Source organism: Lithobates pipiens, unplaced genomic scaffold, assembly GCF_037356315.1.
Source record: "Lithobates pipiens isolate NorthernLeopardFrog02 unplaced genomic scaffold, aLitPip1_a1.2 Scaffold_18, whole genome shotgun sequence".
NCBI lineage: Eukaryota > Metazoa > Chordata > Amphibia > Anura > Ranidae > Lithobates > Lithobates pipiens.
The window spans coordinates 152,052,150-152,072,331 of NW_027507758.1; the positions used below are offsets into that span (position 1 = coordinate 152,052,150).

Sequence of the window (20,182 nt, forward strand, 5' to 3'; positions counted from 1 at the left end):
TGAAAGAAAGGAGCCAGGGATACAAGTGATATCATTACCCAAATATGGCAACACCCTGGCAGTGTCATGTGGGAAATGACTTGTAACTGGGTGGTAGGTGCCTGGTAGGGGCTGGAAGACTAGTTCCCCATCAGGTATGCTTTACTTTTTGCTAGCAGTGCAAAGTGGACTGAATAATAGCTATGGATCCTCCCACTCCTGTGTGCTGTTAATCAAAAGTAAAGCGAACTCGATGGGGAACTAGTCAGTTCTCCATCAGTCTCCACCCATCCCTAGTAAAAAAAAAAACCTTGGCCATGCACCTGTCAGTGTACAGGTGCAGTGGCTGAGGAGGGAGGGATTGCACTAAGGAAGGAATCTCCAGCATGGACATTCTGTCCTCAGTGCGTGCATTGAAAGATTCATGTAACTGTCTATGAGACCCTTTATAAATTCCCCCCAATGGGGAATTGCAAGACATTAAGAAAAATACGCAAACACCCAGCAGTGTCAACTACCGTGTTTTATGCATTATATGGTGATTGTAGGAAATAGGAAAATATAACAGAACAGAGTATCATACACTTTGGCCCTTCTAGAGGCTCAGAAGATCCACTGCCCAGTCAAACCTGAACATAGGCCTAATAACCCCCTCCCTACATCCTGTTCTGATGATTAGAAGAGAGCAGACTTTATGGTGGTACCCTCGATACCCCTTGGCATCTCTCACCTTACCACAGCCTTTTTTTAATCTCTTTTCCTCTTTACCCTACCTTTCTTCTCACCACTGTTGACCCTCATTCCCTACCTTCCTTTTATTCACCACCTGTCCTACCCAATATTTTACTTCTCCGAAGACCCCAACTATAATTCCTTCACCATTCCTCACAAATACCTCACTAACCCATCACACCATAAACCTATAAACCCCATCCAAAGTCAGAGCACACAATAGACACAAGGACAATAGGATAAGTATTCCTGAGGAGTGATGTACAATGCAGCATTTAACACACAACTGAACTTTATTGATGCTGGTTTTCCATACTTTCTCAATTGAATATACCTATAAATATATGCAGTCTTTCTACACCAATTCTTTACAAGATAAGTTTTGCATGTCAGGACTTCCTGTTGTTAAATTGCTTAAAACGAAAATAAATACTAATGCCCTCTACACACAATAGGATTTTACACTGGAAAATGTTCGATGGGAGCTTGTTGTCGGAAATTCTGACCGTGTGTAGGCTCCATCGGACATTTTCCATCGGAATTTCCGACACAAAAAATTTGAGATCTGGATCTCAAATTTTCTGACAACAAAATCCGTTGTCGGAAATTCCGATCGTGTGTACACAATTCTGACGCACAAGTTCCACGCATGCTCGGAATCAAGCAGAATAGCCGCATTGGCTATTGAACTTCAATTTTCTTGGCTCATCATACGTGTTGTACATCACCGCTTTCTTGACGTTCCGAATTTCCAACATGTCAGGACCTTATGGGGTAAAAGGACCACGCAAGCCTCAGATGGACTCTGGTGGCAAGAAAGCACCCTGGCGATTCAGTTTGCATAGGTAGCGCTATACAAGTCACTCACTCACAAGATTTGTGTGACCGTGTGTATGCAAGAAAAGTTTGAGCCAAAATCCATCAGAAAAAAAACATGGATATTGTTGTCGGAAAATCCTATCGTGTGTACAGGGCATTAGAAAAAATGAGAACATTGGAAACTGGAAAACTCCCATTTTATAACGACATCATCAGAAAAGACAATACCATTTAATTAGAAAATCACTAACCTAATCTCTAATTAGAACCCTGGTCTGATATGATTATAATATCTAAAGTGTCAGTAATGTACAATTAACCCATAAGGGAAGTGCATTCACAACAAAGATGTGTATATATAGAACTGTTATTTTACATAAATACAAATGACCTCCAAAATACCAACAATTTTACACAAATAGATCCAACACGAAAGGTGCATCCACAAAAAAATATAAGGCCTCATGAACACGGGCATAAAAAAAACAAAAAACACACACAAACACATTTCAAAGCATTTTTTGTTTATGGATTTGAATGCAAAGTGTATAATTTTCAATGGAGCCATACACACAGGTATGTAAACAAGCACTGCGTTTCACATCCATAATCAGAATTCAAACAAATCTGTTTCTGAGGAAATTATTTTTACGCACGTAAACGCGTGCATGTATGCACATATGCATAGATGCAAAAAGTGCATTCTGGTATTGAAAAAAGTCAGGAGAATATAGAACTAGAATTTTACATATTTAAAAATGTTACCTAAAGGCAAGAATTTACTGATTTACAACAAGCAAGCACATTTCTGTTAAAAAAAAAACCTTATAAGAAAAAGTGTTGCGCTAAAATAGAAAAACAAATATGTGCAAAATATCACAACTATGACCTATGTGTTTTGCCCAATATAAATTCTGACAATTATTAACAAAAAAAAACGTGATTTGTACAATTGCAATGTGAACATATATATATAAAGAAAAAGTCCTTTCGTGGAAAACCAGATGCAATCCCCCTTAGTGCAGGATAGAGAAATCAAAATGTCCTTCAATCCATGGGAATATTGAGTATAAACACCCTGGTGCCGACACCGCCACCCAAAACAGATGTAGGCTTACCGACTCCTATTGACCCAAGCGAGCATATGCTCCAAAGGTCAAGTACGCTTTCATGTCATACAACTGGAGGGCGCTCCGGCCGGAAAGCATTAAAACTTGAAACTCAACGCTGAAAATCACTTCTCAAGCCAAGTTGAGCACAAAGCCAGTAATCGCAGAACAGGTCACGTTCCCCAAAAAGAACCATGCAGGACAAAAGAATGGGGCCAAATAGCGTAATTCCATAAAACAAACTACTTTATTAAAAAGTTATCGAACTTACATTTATGTAGTTGATTAAGCGCTTCTCACATAAAGGATGGCAGCAGTGGAGTCGTCCCGACGCGTTTCGTCTCCTCGGACGTCATCTGGGGAGATGAATCGCGTAGGGGGACACCTTTAATAAGGGGGCCCCCAGATCCTGGCCCCCCACCCTATGAGAATGAGTAAGGGGTACATCGTACCCCTACCTATTTATCTGGGGAAAAAAATTCAATAAAAAACACAAGTTTTAAAAGTAATTTATTAATCAGCTCCGGGGGTCTTCTTCCGACATCAGGGGGTCTTCTGACGACTTCTCCGCTCTGTTCGGCCTCTTCTCCCGGTGTCTGGCATTTTCTCCAGCTCTCTGGCGTCTTCTCCCGGGCTCCTCCGCTGTCTTCTTGCAGCTCTTTTGCTAGCGGAGGAGCCGGTCTCCTCAGTCCTTCTTCCCTCTTCTTTCTTCCCTCTTCTTTCTTCTTCCGATGTTGACCCGGCGCTGTCTTCTGCTGTACTGGCTTGTGCGACGTGCGCGGCAACTTATATAGGTATAGGGCGTGGTCACTGGTTGATGTCACACGGCGACCCCACCCCTTTATGATGTCACATCCCGGGGCATGCTGGGACTGTGACGTCATAAAGGGGCGGGGTCACCGTGTGACATCCCTCGGTGACCACGCCCTATACCTATATAAGTCGCCACGCACGTCGCACAAGCCAGTACAGCAGAAGACAGCACCGGGTCAACATCGGAAGAAGAGAGAAAAGGGAAGAAAGAAGAGGGAAGAAGGACGGAGGAGACCGGGCTCCTCCGCTAGTAAAAGAGCTGCAAGAAGACAGCGGAGGAGCCTGGGAGAACACGCCAGAGAGTGGGAGAAGAGGCCGGACACCGGAAGAAGAGGCCGAACAGAGCGGAGAAGTTGTCAGAAAACCCCCCAACGTCGGAAGAAGACCCCCGGAGCTGATTAATAAATTACTTTTAAAACTTGTGCTGTGTTATTTATTGACATTTTTTCCCCAGGTGAATGGGTAGGGGTACGATGTGCCCCTTACTCATTCACATAGGGTGGGGGGCCGGGATCTGGGGCCCCCTTATTAAAGGGGCTCCCGGATTCCGATAAGTCCCCCGCCCGCAGACCCCGACGGCCAGGGTTGTCGGGAAAGAGGCCCTTGTCCTCATCAACATGGGGACAAGGTGCTTTGGGGTGGGGGGGCCACAGGGCGCCCCCCTTCCCCAAAGCACCAACCCCCTCATGTTGAGGGCATGCGGCCTGGGGCCAGACCTAAGTGCCTGGTATGCTCCCGGAGGGGGAACCCACACCGGATTTTTTAAAGAAATTTGGCGTGGAGTTCCCTCTCAAGAGCTGATAATCCTGTGAGAGTCGTCTCAATATAGATCGAGATCCGACTTGGAGGCGACTTCCATTGAAATCAATGGGTACCAGTTGCCTAGAAGTCAGATTGAAGTAGTACAGGAACCTTTTCTGAAGTCGGAGCGACTTCAGTAGTATGCATTAAGACGGCTCTCATTCACTTACATTGATTTTTACATGTAGCACGACTTGAGGTGACTAGGGGCGACCTGAAGTCGAATCTGAGTCGCCCCTGTGTGATCCGGCTCTTATGGTGTGCGTTGATATTGTGAGTATGACAGATCGCAGGCCAGGTGCACAGGTTCTGATTCTTGTACTCCTGAACTTTTTTCGCTAGCCGCTACTTCAAGGCGTATGTATTTGGAACTTATTGAAGTTCAATACCTTTTCTTTTAATGGTAGTTTTGATTGGGAAGTATACCTATGCTGCTAGCGGCTAATTTCTATTGAAGGCAATCTTCTGTACACTTTTACTATGTTTTTTTACATTTATGTTTGCTGAGGATTGTTCTTCCATTCCTATTATCTTACCATGTTGTGCTATTTTAACGTATAGCATTAAAAAAAGGATTTTTACAAAAAAAATATATTAACATATGTGATGTGTGCAAAGTTTATGCATGTTTATAAGTTAACACATTAAGGTAAGTGCAATGTGTACATTATTCTCAGGGTTGCTATACCTGCTGTAGTTCCTGAGTGAGAAATAACATGCAAACTGTATTTAGTGAGCTGTCTTGATTTATCTTTTAATGGAACTTCTGTATGTACTTCAGGGGGGAAACATTACTGTAAAATCCATTTAGGATTAGAGTAATACTATCACTGTGAGTCTCTCTGAAGTACCAGCCAAAGAATAATTACTAATCCAGATAGTGACATGTGTCAGAGATTTATATTATTATACTGGATTTGGAGATATTTCAAACTATTTGGAATAAGACTTTAGTATCACAAAGCTTTCAGACAATTAAGGAATTAGCAATGTGAAATATAGTTTAACAAATGAAATGAATTCTTCAGTGGCTGCCCCAGAAAGTTGAGCTGAAGTTTTAGGGAAAGTCAAAGGAAAATTCTAACTTGATTGATACTTTATGAATTTGAAGTTTGCCTGTGTGTATATCATCTTTGTAGTATTTATTCATATAAAAGTGAAGAAATACAGACTAAAGTGAATATGTAGCTTGGAAGCCAAGTGAAAAGGGGCTGTATTAATTGCTACTTGGGTTAGATTTTATACATTAAATCAACCTCCTCGTTACGATCCTTACCCTTGATATTGTATGGCATATTTCCCATAGATACAGTACAACATTTCTAAGAATAAAATAAAACTAGTGTGTTTGAATCAGAAAGTTTTACATTTTATATGACCTAAAAGAAATTACTAAATAATGAGGGGACTGAAAATGTGTTAAAGCTGAATCCTAGGCAGCTAGATACACAGTTAATACACATATATAAACTGTCTCATCTGCCGAAAGATTAGTCTGTCTAGTGGCATTTTAGATTCTTACACCTCTGCCTGCCAGACAAAACAGCTAGGGGCTGACACCATTTTCTCTGTTAGAATTAAAGTCTATGTCCAGAATAATTTTTTCTATGGAGAATTAAAGAAAAAAAAAAACAGCAGCTCTAGCTGCCATACCCACCTTAAATTCAGAGCTGCCCCAACAGTACCTATTCTCTGGCACAAGATGCTCTCAGTCAATGAGACTGAAGACATATCGTGGGTGTGTGGCTTCATGGAACCCAAGGGAATGTCACAACGTTGCCCTGCATTCACAGTGTACTGTTGCAGGGAGTGGTGATGATATCGCAAATGCTGACAGGATGATGAAATACTAGCTGTATATAAATTTCCATTTATTTTTATACAAATACACAACTTCATTAAAGTCTAAGGAAGTAGACTGGAAGTAATAAAAGCCGCAAAAGACAAACTACGTTAGCAAAGGCTGAACCTAGAAATTGCTGATGTTTGGCTGTTAAATCCAATCCCATAAGGTTATGCAAATATTTAAACTTGAATAAAAAATATGGTTAATATAGTGCTTCTGAAAGATAAAATAGTGGCAGGGAAAACTGTGGGCAGATGAAGCAAATTTTCCCTGTTAAGCATTACTTGTCTAATGCAGGAAGAGGTGCAGTTACATGCAAACAAGATTATGGTAGACAAAGCATCTGACCCAGATGGCATCCATCTAAAGGAATTAACCTTCGTTATTGATTGTCTCTTGTGTTCTCAAAATCTCTTTCAACTGGGATAGCTCTAGAAGGATGGAATAGGGGAACTATATACCAGTAAGCCAGACCTCTGCCATATTTAAATTATTGCAGGATATATTAAAGTGAAAAAGGTATATATATATGGCACACAATAATAGTAACACAGAAAGTAATAATGCAATGACTAGGGCAGGGATATGCAATTAGCGGGCCTCCAGTTGTTGCAGAACTACAAGTCCCATGAGGCATAGCAAGACTCTGACAGCCACAAGCATGACACCCAGAGGTAGAGGCATGATGGGACTTGTAGTTTTGCAACAGCTGGAGGTCTGCTAATTGCATATCCCTGATCTAGGGTGTAGGCACCCTTGTAGAATTTTAAAAGGCAGAGCAAGAAAATTTAGGCACTGACTGCAGAGGAAACAGGGCATTAAATTTTTTATAATGGGGGTTTAAACTAGTGTAATTTTATCTAATATAATTTGTAAAGGTTTCCATGGATGAAAAAGGTAAGTACTTGATTCATAACGTATAAAAAAACTCCTTTAGAACAAGCAATAAAAGTAAAGAGTGTAGCAGCCTATGTCAATAGGCTTTGAGCTTGTGGCGATAGAAAAATGCAGCCTGCTTTAGAAATCATCTTGAGACATTTCTAAGATAATTTAGAATTTAATGACAGATGCTTTTAACCTGCATTTGACCTCTTTTTGATCTGAATGTGACCTGCTTCAAGCTGATTTTCTGCTACTATAGGCTAGTACAGGGAGAGAAGCAGACCTAATGCAAACAAAAGCCTATCAACATTGATTCTAACTGTAATAAGTGTCATAAACCATTGGCTCTTTATGTAAACTACAGGTAACCAGTTCAAACAATTATTATTATATTAATTTTATAATGTGGAGGAAATGTAAAGATCCAGAATAACAGCCTAACATCAAAATATAAATCATTCAGAGATTTCATCCTGTTTCAGGTTGAAGTAAACAATCCCAATAAATTTGGGTAAATTTCACAATATTTAATATTCTATTTATGTGTCTGTGCTAGTCTAATTAACATCATTCACATTGTAGACAAATTTTACAAATATTGTTATATACTTATACAATGTAAGTACTCAAACAATGCAGTTTAATCATGTTTACCTGTAAAAATATTTTAAAATAATATTTTTTGTTTAATAAATAGGAAGTTTACGTGGGAAAAGAAACTCTGTGCACAATTGATGGCCTTCACTTTAATAGCACTTACAATGCAAGAGTCAAGGCCTTTAACTCATCAGGGCTTGGACCTTATAGTAAGACAGTAGTTTTGCAGACATCTGATGGTAGGTAAATCCAAAAATGTATTCTATTAAATATGTTATTATTATTTTTTTTAACCACACTGGAAATTACCCTGATACCAAACCCAGCTTTGATACTGTTGGTCATCAGTAACGATCCATCCACCCTCTTAAACTATTGTGAACATTTTTCTAAAGCAGTGAAAGTAATATTCAACAACCATTCACTGGAGTTTAATTTTTTTGGCGCATGTATTTTAAATTACAGTGATTGATTCAATTGCAGTGAATATTTGGTCAATGTCACGTCCATTGTTATATAAATATACCCCTTAGTTTTCTGTCTGCTTTACTATGCCAAGAGCAAAAAATGATCCTTTATTGTAAAATCTCTAGTCAAACTAAAATTACTGAATGGAAAAAATTGATTGCTAATGCACTTCCCATATAAAATCTGACATACATGAGCATTAATGGTCTGAAAAATATGATAAAATATAAGCCAAATGGACTGAAAATCATGACCACTCTCACACTTTCCCTCAATGGCCCGTGTAATACAGCAGTATTCCTAATGTTATAAATAAAATCTGATGGTCCACAAGAATCGTACACCCACACTTGAAGTCCCACCACTGCGCCAGGGACAAACTAAATATAAATTAATAAATGAAAAGCTGCCACTTTAAATGAAACAAAACACGAAAAGCATTTACCATATAAACAAATACAAGTAAATAGTAGCCCTAGTAGCTAAAATCATATAACATCCGGTGACAAGTGTTGGTGACTAGTAAACTGATGATACAAAATATATAAATATGACCATAATCCGTGACTAAATAGTCCATATATAAGACATGATGTCTCAAGCAAAACAGCAATCTTGAATTCTTCCACCGCAACATGTGCACTTGGTGATTTCACACCCCTCCTCATATGCATTCACTAAATTAAGATGCCTTGCACTCTCATGCTCAGCAAATCAGCATCAATCCACTCAGGGTTAAACATTCAACGATATCGAATCGTGAACCCGATGTCATAAACTCTCCACATAATAAAACAAAGTGCTCCAATAGTGCAGTAACGTTGTCGTAAATTTATTTAAATTAAAAAATCTTCAAACATTAAACTCACATGAAAACAGGTAAATGAAAGCATGTATAGAACCACTTGCAAGGGCAAGTACTGGCATGATATGGTCACAGTGGACCCAGCGTGTGGGAACTGTATCTCACCCACACAAGATCGTGAACCTTGGAACATCACTTACAGTATTGCATCAAACGCCACATCTGGTTGCCGTACAGCTACGTACCGACGCGTTTTGTCCAAACTTACTCATGGGATTGGCTGTATGGCACGACAACCTCCCCTTATTAGTATCTCATCTATTGATGACAGCAAACATCCTATGGCACATGCGCTAGCTTCGTGTCTCCGCAACCATATTGCAGCCAGTCCCTCCTTTGCTTACAATTGACTAGCAGGGTATCATATCCAAATAAGCATATTAATAATAAAAATATACAACATCACACATAAGCGACTCTGCAACTACTCATAACTAATTAAATGCATTAAACAAAGAGAATGCAAACTATATAATTAGTATAGAAGCACATTAAAAACCCAATTAACATAAACACATTGAATTAAAATATGTCTATATATAACATTTAATTAGTTCTTATAAAACCACAAAATAATTACTTCATAAATTCTAAACCAGATGAACCCATTCCTGAAATTAGGCTGACAGACCAATTAAATCATACTAAAAATTATTTATAAAACAATTGAGATCCAGATCAATGTTTAACCCTCCAGGAGCATGAGAGTGCAAGACATCTTCATCTGGTGAGTGCATATCCAGAGGGGAGTGGAATCACCAAGTGCATGTGAGATTGCTGTTTTGCTTCAGACATCATGTCGTACATATGGACTAGTCACAGATTATGGTCATATTTATATATTTTGTATCATTGGTTTACTAGTCACCAACACTTGTAACTGGGTGTTATATGATTTTAGCTAGTAGCACAACTATTTACTTGTATTTGTTTATATGGTAAATGCTTTTAATATTCCTAATGTACCTACAACCTAAACTTCTATTACTCTGTGTCTAACCAGATGTTAATTCTAAACTATGTTTGCATATGTATGTACCTGCTTAAGGACAAATGACAAGAAATGTCTTGTGTTTAACTGATAAATGATGGTAAAGAAAAGAAGAAAAAATACTATATATACCCTGTTTCCCCAAAAATAAGATTTATATTAAGTTGTATAAATCTGTTTTACAGATTTATACAGGGACGAAGAACCAGCTGATATTAATTTGCACTGACAAGGGGCAGGATTGCTTGCTAATTACTCATTTGAGTTGGTGTCTTGGCTTTCCATGCCTTTTTGCACCATCCTTTCTTTATGTGTTCAATACTTTTTCCTGTGTCATTCCATTTTATTACACATAACTTAATTTCTGAACTTATTTTTTTTTGTATGTATGAATTGCATGGGTTGTTATTGACATTTTAGTGAAAATGTCATGTCAATAGCACCTGTAGAAATATATTTATCTAGAAAAATAATGATGTGTTCAATATTTATTTTACTCGCTGTATATACATACTGTATAAAAATGTTATCTTGCCCTCCCTAAAAAAATACATTTTAGCGGACTTCCCTCTTGGCTATAATAAACTTTTCCCTCTTTTAATATCTTTAGCAGTACAACTACATTCTAAGTCAGGCTCCCTACCCATCTCCCTTACCACCCTCTCACTCCCCTCTATACCCGGTTACCTAAATGTTTGTATTGCAGTTGTTGTGCAGTGCCTATTATAAATGTCTAAAAGAGTTTCTTCTTTCTTGCAATTCCAGTGGCAGCTGGTGCTCCATTTTTTTGGGGGGGGGCAGGAAACAAATCCCCCGCTCACTTGCATGCTTGCTCGCCAGCCATGCTCGCAAGCCCCCAATGCCTGCACTTACCCCATACAGATCGCGGTCCACTTCCCCGGCTTCTCCTCCTGGCCAATCCAGTCTCAGGACCCGCTTCTTGTCCTGATTGACCAAGAGGAGAAGCAGGAAGACAGTGGCGAATGTAGATTTGCTATTGTCACAAGTGGGTGAGCTCAGGGCACAGTGCTATGCGTCCCGAGCCCAAACTTTTTGAAACCAATTAGAGCCTCAAGCTCTAATTATGTGCTTCACAAAAAAAAAACCTGTAGAACTCAATGTGTCCAGCGACCTGCACAGAGATTAGGGGCCAGTGCATAGAGATTAGGGGGGCGGCGCTATTGCGCCCCTAATGGATGGGCTGCCGTTGTGCAATTCCCTATATAATCATATAGATGTAGCTCTGTTTTTGGAAACACGTTTTTTTTTATAAAAAGCAGCATAGGCAGGCTGTACTCACCTTCGCTGTGTGCCCCCATCACCAACGTCTTTTAGATATGATAATATATGACATTCCCCTGTCTACTCAGAATGCAGCATTGGGTACCTGAACAGGTAATCACTAGGTCAGTGCTGTCACATGGAAAAGAAAACAGACAGATGAGTCCTAAGCAGGTTAGAGCTTTCATAAAGTCAAAGCATAGTGAGTTGCTCTGGCATCAGATCAGGCCAGTATGAGCACACTATGAAGTGAAGTACAAGCCACCTATGGTGCCACCTACAGAGCAAACCTGTTACTTTGCCTAGTATGGATAGAAAACAAGTTCACTTTAAGTAATGGCAATTATTTAAGAAGTCAATTTGTCCTTGCTAATAGAAAACTTTGCTTTTTTCTAGTGGCATTTTTCACATTTGACTCGAATACTGCACATCGGGATATTGTACTGTCCAATGACAACATGACGGCCTCTTGTAGCAGTTATGATGACAGAGTTGTTTTGGGCACAGCTGCATTCTCCAAAGGAGTTCATTACTGGGAGGTACAAGTTGACAGATATGACAACCATCCTGATCCAGCATTCGGTGTTGCCAGAATTAATGTGGTAAAAGATATGATGCTTGGAAAAGATGACAAAGCCTGGGCTATGTATGTAGATAATAATCGAAGCTGGTTCATGCACTGCAATTCTCATACTAATCGGTAAGTCATAATTAGTGATAAGATCTTTTTCATTTATTTGTACTCTAAACCAGTGGAACCCGGGAAGGAGCTAATTCTTACGCAATCTACGTATCTAGTCTTCATTTCTATAGTAGAATTTACAAAAATCAGCACAAGTAAGGAAAGGCTGACTTTATTTTCATATATCCAAGAAAACATATCACGGCAAAGAAAAACATGTAAAATTGGTTATGACTAAGGCTATTTGCCGAAACATGTAAACTGTTCCTATTATCACTAATCTGTAGCTAAATAAAGACTTTAATACAGATGTGTGAGTTGCCAGCTCTCTTCATCTATCTGCAACATGTAAAATACAGTAACATATAGCAGTGAATCAGCAGTAATTAGTCAAAAGCAAAGCTATGCACTGTGCACATCGATATTCTCCTTTCTAAATATACACTATTTATGCTGTTTGTCCCCACTGGGCAGATTCATTCTTACTGAATGTCCTAGTGACCACTGTTACCAGGAAAGAAAACATTTACATTTGTTAGGAAAGAACTAGATGGGAAATCTCCCCTAAGGGATACCTATTCCAGTGATATCTGTCAAAGGCTGACTTTCCCACAGACTTCCCCTGGCTTTCGTTTGTATCTCTGGGACTGGGAATAAGGAAAAATCTTCAGAATGAAAACACAGAGTGCAGCTAGCATAAAAGCTTTGGCTGAAGTTCCATGTTTGGTAATCTCCCTGAACACTCTTTGGTTATTGCTTCTTCAGAAATTAAAGTTTTAGCTCTGTCACTTCATGCAATGCTCCAAAATGAGTAATGCCGCGTACACACAATCGGAATTATCGTCGGAAAAAGCTCTGATGGTTTTCCCATCAGAATTCCAACGGAATTTGGCTCAAACTGTCTTGCCTACACACGGTCACACCAAATTCCGACCGCCAAGAACACGGTGACGTACAACACGTATGACGGGACTAGAAAAAGGAAGCATACGTGAGTTTTTGTGCATCAGAATTGCATACACACAATCGGAATTTCCGATGAAAAGTTTTTCCATCGGGAAAATTGAGAACGTGCTATCAAATCTTTGCTGGCGGGAATTTTGCCAGCTAAATTCCGATGGAGCATACACATGGTTGCATTTTCCGATGAAAAGCTCTCATCGGTTTTTTGTTGGCTGAAATTCTGATCGCGTGTACGCGGCATAAGAGTTGTTTGTGTGCTAAAATATATACCTTCACAACTGTTAAGTGTTTCAAACTTTATTGGCATTCCCTTAAACGTGTATGGGAAGAAAAGTAGTTTGGATGTGAACAAACGGCCATTGACAGAAGCCCCTATCTACTGCTCAGTATTTTTGTAGTAAAATAGCACTGTGCTACACCAGTTAACTTGATTCTTTTTTTATGTATGTATATAGTACAGGCTGTACATAAACTACTAACATATGTTTCCATTTACAGAACAGAAGGAGGTGTAAGCAAAGGAACCACAGTTGGCATACTCCTTGATCTTAATAAACACATACTAATATTTCATATTAATGGCAAGCAGCAAGGACCTGTAGCCTTTGAGAACATTGATGGTGTGTTTATGCCAGCAATTAGTCTCAACCGAAATGTACAAGTAAGTCATGACAAAACCTGCCATGTGACAATGCATCTGTACACAGAAAGTTCCAAAACCATATCTTATCTTATGGTAGCTATTTTCAATTCTTTAAAAAAAAATCCAACCTATGCAGCAGACCTTTCCTTTAAGAACTGTGTTCAGTTATTTGTAGAATTTATAATATCTATGAGTATGCTTCATTTCAGAGTTGGGAAAGGCAAATACATTTTTCAATCCTTGTGTTAAACTGATATTTTATATATTTTTTGTAAAAAAAATGTTTATCAAAGAAATATTTAATAATGAGTGCACCCGTGACATTATTAGCAGTGCTTCATACTATCATATTCCCTTTGAAAACCTGTATTGAGGTGACGAGTAAAGCTGGCCATAAATGCATTGAATATTGGCCAGTTCAGCAGAAACGAACAAGTCTACCGATTGACTTCGGGCTTGTTGAAAACTTCCAATTGATCAGTCAATGGACTGCAGAACTGATCAGTGTATTTTGACAGTAAGAGAGTCCCACTGTAAGAATACAATGACACACAATGCAAAATTGGCTCAGTTTTTTTGCATTTAGTTGGCTGGCTGAGGGTGAAAAAACTGAGTAATGTATGACTCAAGAAGAGAGGTAGGGTGAAGAAAGATGAGCTCTGTCAACAGGAATTTTTCAGCACAGCAGTTAAGCTTGTCCTGGTAGCCTAGAGCTCCACCTCTTTGTTGTAACCTGTAAAAAATGAATGCTTTATAAGTAATATTTTACATTTATCCTTCTAAACAAAAAGTATACTATAGTATCTTTTTTACCTTGACCATAATAAATATAGAACATAATATAGAAAAAAACATTAAATTCCCCACGAGCCACGCTTTTCTAAACAGCACTGCATACTACAAGATATTAAATGGGACTAAATTCAAGATATTGAACACTGAGGAAAAATTGGAGGGCTTTGGGAACATATTAAATAAAGATATTAGCCAGCGCATTCAAATGGGAAACAAATATAAAAGGGTTAAGGTTAAACCTGGGTGGCTAAACTTCAACATAAAAAAAATATTAAAGAGAAATAAATGGCCTTTAAAAATATAAGGCCAAGGAGTCGTGGTTGGTATTCCAACACTACAAGGAATGCAATAAGACATGAGCACAATTAGAGCAGCTAAAATAGACTACAAGAGGCACATAGCGGAGGAGAGGTCAGAGTACATAGGCCCCATAAATAATGATCAGGGGACGTGGGTTACAAATGACAAGAAGAAGACAACTGTGTTAAATGCATTCTACTCCTATGTTTTTACAAAGGAAAAGGAAGGATGTAGTATTCAAGACTGTATTATTAGTAACAGAAGCCAGTGTTCAAAAAAAAAACGGAAAAACCTAACGCAAATAAATCCCCAGAACCAGATGACTTACACCTGAAAGGCCTCAAAGAACTTAACCAGGTTATAACCAGGCCATTATTCCTGATTTTTATAGACAGCTCAAGGACTGGAATGGTATCAGCTGATTGGCAAAAAGCCAACGTGGTACCAATATTCAAAAAAGGCAGAGATATACTGTATAACTGGAAACCGTTGGGGGGGGGGGTGATAATGGACTATATCCAAGAATTTGCATATGAAAACAGTATTATTAGTAGTAATCAGCATGGATTCATGAAAGATTGTTCTTGTCAGACCAACCAGCTAACATTCTATGATGAAGTGAGCTGTCATCTAGATAAAGGAGGCCTGTGGATGTGGTATATCTGAATATTGCAAAAGCATTCGCTACAGTTCTGTAAGGAACGGTCTCACCTGCTGGTGGTCCTGTCACATCTATGGGCCGCAGTACTGGTGTTCACCAGCGGGTGTCTCCCGGCAGTCTAGAGCAGGCATCATCTCCTGCAATCAGGCATCACCTGAGACTGATTGCAGGAGGTGTACTTATACCCGGTAGATGCTTGCACTCATCGCCTTGGTATTGTTCCTTGAGCCCTGACCTGTGTTTGCTATCCTGAATCCTGTAACCTGTAACCTGTACCTTGTATCCTGTGTTCCTGAACCCTGCATCCATCCCTGGACTCCTGTCTTGCAGACTGATCCCTTCCGCCTGTTGTCCTCTCTCCGTCCCGTCCTGCTCCCTGTTGTATCTAATTGATCTCCCGTGTATGACCCTGGCTTAAAGAGGAGCTGCACAAAAAAAAAAATATTAAAAGCCAGCAGCTACTAATATTGCAGCTGCTGACTTTTAATAATATCACACTTACCTGTCCCAGGTTCCAGCGATGTCGGCGGCAGATGACGAGCGATCGCTCGTCTCGCTGCAGCCACCGCCGCCATCCTCTGTCAGGGAATCGGGAAGTGAAGCAAGAGGGCTTCACTGCCCGGTTCCCTACTGCGCATGCGCGAGTCGCGCTGCGCTGGTTCCCCGCTGTGTCTCTGGGAACTGTGTGTTTCCCAGAACACAACGGGGGGGCGGAGCCATGCGGCGGTGGGCGGAGCCATGCGGCGGTCTGGCCGGAAGTGGGTGCAGTTACCTGGATTATCCAGGTAACTGCACCCCCCTCCCCCCCGAAAGGTGCCGATTGTGGCACCGGAGGGGGGGAGGGATAATACTAGCGGAACTTCCCCTTTAGGGTGAAGAACCGCTTTAATTACATTTATGATTATATATTATACCTGTGTATATACGTTTGGTTTGGAGAGTTATTATTATGTGTTACATGGTTGGTTGATGATTTACTTTATGGTTTATTACTTATCCTTTTAATAAATCATATTATTATTACTTTATATGTGTTTGGTCTTCCCTATTGCAGTCCACACCGGTTCATGACATAATACCACGGCCAATCCCTGACCAGAAGTGGCTGCACAAAGCAGCCATCTTGGTTCTGTCGTTTTTGCTAAAATGCACCCAGAAGTAGTTGTCTATCTGTACTGGATGACGGAGGATAATAATTACTACCGTCAGGTATTGAAGGAGTGGGCTGGCGATCAACTTTTAGAGTATATTTCCCTCTTGCTCATTCCCTAGTTGATCAGGGCAGTATTCTGTTTGAATATGTTCAGCCTTTGATTCAGGTGTGTGCAGAGCTAGCTTTGTCCAGTATTCCTAAAGGCTGTGATGACTTTTCTCCCCTCTTCAGTATGGCTCAGGTAGAATCATTAGTGTGGCTCTTGGAGGATGACTCTGCATATTTCTTTGAACACTATTCAGCATGTTCCCAACAGGTGCTAGTGAAGTGTGTTAATGCAGTGCAGTCTCTTGTCAGACAGGCAGCAGGTAAACTGAATTTTGTTCAGCCATTACTACAGGCATGGTCATATATATTGCACTCAGCCTCAATCAGTAACAACCCATTCCTGCTGCCAGACACCTGCCTGCTCAAATGTCTCTCTCTCCATCACCCACAGCAATTACAGTCTCTGCCCAATATACCCTGCTACCAACTAAGTATCAGTACCCTGTTTCCACTTGCTGCACCTACCCTGCCTTTAACCCATCTGCCTCTTCTCTGTTGCCTGCAACAATCCCATGAAAATCCCCATTAACCACTGCTCCGTCTTCTTTACCATACTCCAGCCCTTCTCTCCAATCAGCTGCACCCCCTACTTACAGTCCTGCAGTCACTTACAGAACTTCAGTGGCTAAACCAAAGAAAAAACTGAAGTTTTTCCCAACCCATACAATCTTGCCATTATCCCAGCCTGCTTCCACGCCAGTCAATCTGCTCCAGCCTGCTTCCACATCAGCCGATCTGCTCCAGCCTGCTTCCACACCAGCCAATCTGCGCCAGCCTGCTTCCAAACCAGCAGATCTGCTCCAGCCTGCTTCCACACCAGTTGATCTGCTCCAGCCTGCCTTCGCTCCAACCGATCTTCTCCAGCCTGCCTTCACACCAGCCGATCTTCTCCAGCCTGCCTTCACGCCAGCCGATCTTCTCCAGCCTGCCTTCACACCAGTTGATCTGCTTCAGCCTGCCTTCATACCAGCTGATCTGCGTGCCATTCATGCCAGCCGATCTGCTTCAGCCTGCCTCCACACCAGCCGATCTGCTCCAGTCTGTCTCCATGCCAGCTGATCCGCTCCAACCTGCCTCCATGATTGCCAATGGGGTTAGGCTAGCCTCTGATGGTCCTGAACCTGATGACCCACCTAGCCCTGTCAACCTTCTGCCTGCTATCCAGCCTTATGTTCCAGTACCCACAATCCAGCCTGATGTTCCGGTGCCCAAGGTCCAGCCTGAAGTTCCGTGCCCACGGTCCAGCCTAAATTTCTGGTGCCCATGGTCCGGCCTGAAGTTCCGATGCCTGCGGTCCAGCCTGAAGTTCAGTGCCTGTGGTCCAGCCTGAAGTTCTGGTGCCCGCAGTCCAGCCTGAAGTTCCGGTGCCCACAGCCCAACCTGATGTTCCTGTACCTGTTCTACAGCCCGATGTGCCGGTGTCCATTTTCCAGCCTGATGTGCCGGTGCCCGTTTCCCAGCCTGATGTGCCAGTGCCCATTACCCAGCTTGCTGAGTCGGTGCCCATTACCCAGCCTGCTGAGCCAGTGCCCGTCACCAAGCTTGCTGAGCTGCTGCCCGTCACCCAGCCTGTTGAGCCGTTGCCTGTCACCCAGCCTGTTGAGCCAGTGCCCGTCACCCAGCCTGCTTGGCCAGTGCCCATCACCAAGCCTGCTTGCTAAATTGGTTCCTGATGCCCAGCTCACTGCTGCCACTGCCCAGCCTGCTGTTCCATTGCCCGCTGTTCAGCCTGTCACTTCAGTGCCCGTTGTCCAGCCTGATGTTCCAGTGTCTGCTGTCCAGTCTTATGACCCGATACCTGATGTTCAGCTTGATGACCCAGTTCCTGATGCCGGCCTGATGTCCCCGTGCCCGCTGTCTGACCTGTTTTTCCAGTACCTGTTGCCGGTCTGATGTTCCAGTGCCTCCTGTCCAGTCTGATGATCCAATGACCGATGTCCAGCTTGATGATCCAGCTCCTGATGCCTGGCCTGATGTTCGAGTGCCCGCTGCCTGGCCTGATGTTCCAGTGCTTGTTCTCCAGTCTGATGATCCGATGCCCAGCTTGATGATCCAGTTCCTGATGCCCGGCCTGATGTTCCAGTGCCTGCTTTCCAGTCTGATGATCCGATGTCCAGCTTGATCTTCCAGTGCCCACCATCTGGCCTGATGTTCCAGCGCCTTTGCCTGCCATCCAGCCTGATATACCTCTGCCCTTTGCCCAGCTTGATGTGCCTCTGCCCGCTGCTCAGCTTGATGTGCCTCTGCCCATTGCCTGGCTTGATGTCAAGGACTTTTTTGCAGCTACGACTAGTTGGAGCATTCGGAGGTCGCTCCTTCGAGGAGAGGTACTGTCAGGAAAGGTTTCGCCTGCTGGTAGTGCTATCAGATCTATGGGCCACAGTACTGGTGTCCACCAGCAGGTGTCTCCTGGAAGTCTGGAGCCAACATCATCTCCTGCAATCAGATGTCACCTGAGACTGATTGCAGGATGTGTACTTATACCCGGTAGATGCTTGCACTCATCGCCTTGGTATTGTTCCTTGAGCCCTGACCTGTGTTTCCTGTCCTGAAACCTGTATTTCTGTATTTCTGAATCCTGTAACCTGTACCTTGTATCCTGTGTTCCTGAACCCTGCATCCATCCCTGGACTCCTGTCTTGCAGACTGATCCCTTCCTCCTGTTTTTCTCTCTATCCCATCCTTTTCCCTGTTCTGATTGTTCTCCTGTGTATGTCCATGGCTTGATTACGTTTATGATTATATCTTACACCTGTATATACGTTTGGTTTAGAGAGTTATTATTGTGTGTCACCATGGTTGGTTGCTGGTTTACTTTATTGTTTATTACTTATCCTTTTAATAAATCATATTATTACTTTACATGCGTTTGGTCTTCCCTATCACAGTCCACACTTTTCTGATCACACCGGTTCATGACAAGTTCCCCATAAGGCTTAGACCTTAGGGTATGTACCTGGATTAAAAACTGGTTATCGGGGTGCGATAAATAGTGAAAAATCAGAATGGTCTGCAGTAGTAAGGGGACCAATTCTGTTTAATTCATTCATAAATGATTTAGAGGTTGGTATAAATGGCTCAATATCAGTGCTTGTTGATGATAGGAAGCTAAGCAGAGCAATATCCTCACAGCAGGATATAGAAACTTTACAAGAAGACTTCAATAAATAAAGGGGTGGGGAACTACATGGTAAATGATATTTAATGTTGAAAAATGTAATTAATGCATTTGGGGGTTAAGAACAGGAAGTTACTCTCTAGGTGGAGAACCTTTGGGGGAATCCAGGATGGGAAAATGATCTGGGGGTTCTAATAGATCACAGACTCAGCAATAGCATGCAATGCCAAGCTGCCACAAGCAAATAAAGCAGAACATTAGCATACATTCAAAATGGCACTTGCTCAAGGGATAAAACTATAGTTCTGCCACTTTACAAGAATCTTGTTTGGACTCATCGTGAGTATGCCATACGGTTCTGGTCACCAGTACTCAGAAAGGATGTGCTGGAAATGGAGAGAGTCCAGAGAAGGGTAACAAAGCTAAGAATGGGGCTTAATGACCTCAGTTAAGAGGAACAGCTACAAACATTAAACATATTCTCCCTGGAGATGAGACACTTGAGAGGAGATATAATAGCAATATACAAATACCTCAATGGTGATTCTAGCATAGGGAACAAACTATTCAGTTTTA

The 20,182-nt window shown here is 41.5% G+C and overlaps 1 protein-coding gene across 2 annotated transcripts in view; it reads left to right on the forward strand.

The window, feature by feature from the left end:
* TRIM67 (tripartite motif containing 67) overlaps nt 1-20,182 on the forward strand; it is a 109,320-nt gene that overhangs the window by 77,834 nt on the left and 11,304 nt on the right. For both annotated transcript variants that reach the window (XM_077486277.1, XM_077486278.1), the window contains exons 7-9: nt 7,679-7,817; nt 11,580-11,883; nt 13,327-13,489. In XM_077486277.1, the coding sequence (XP_077342403.1) occupies nt 7,679-7,817; nt 11,580-11,883; nt 13,327-13,489 (606 nt within the window). The remainder of the gene's footprint in view (nt 1-7,678; nt 7,818-11,579; nt 11,884-13,326; nt 13,490-20,182) is intronic.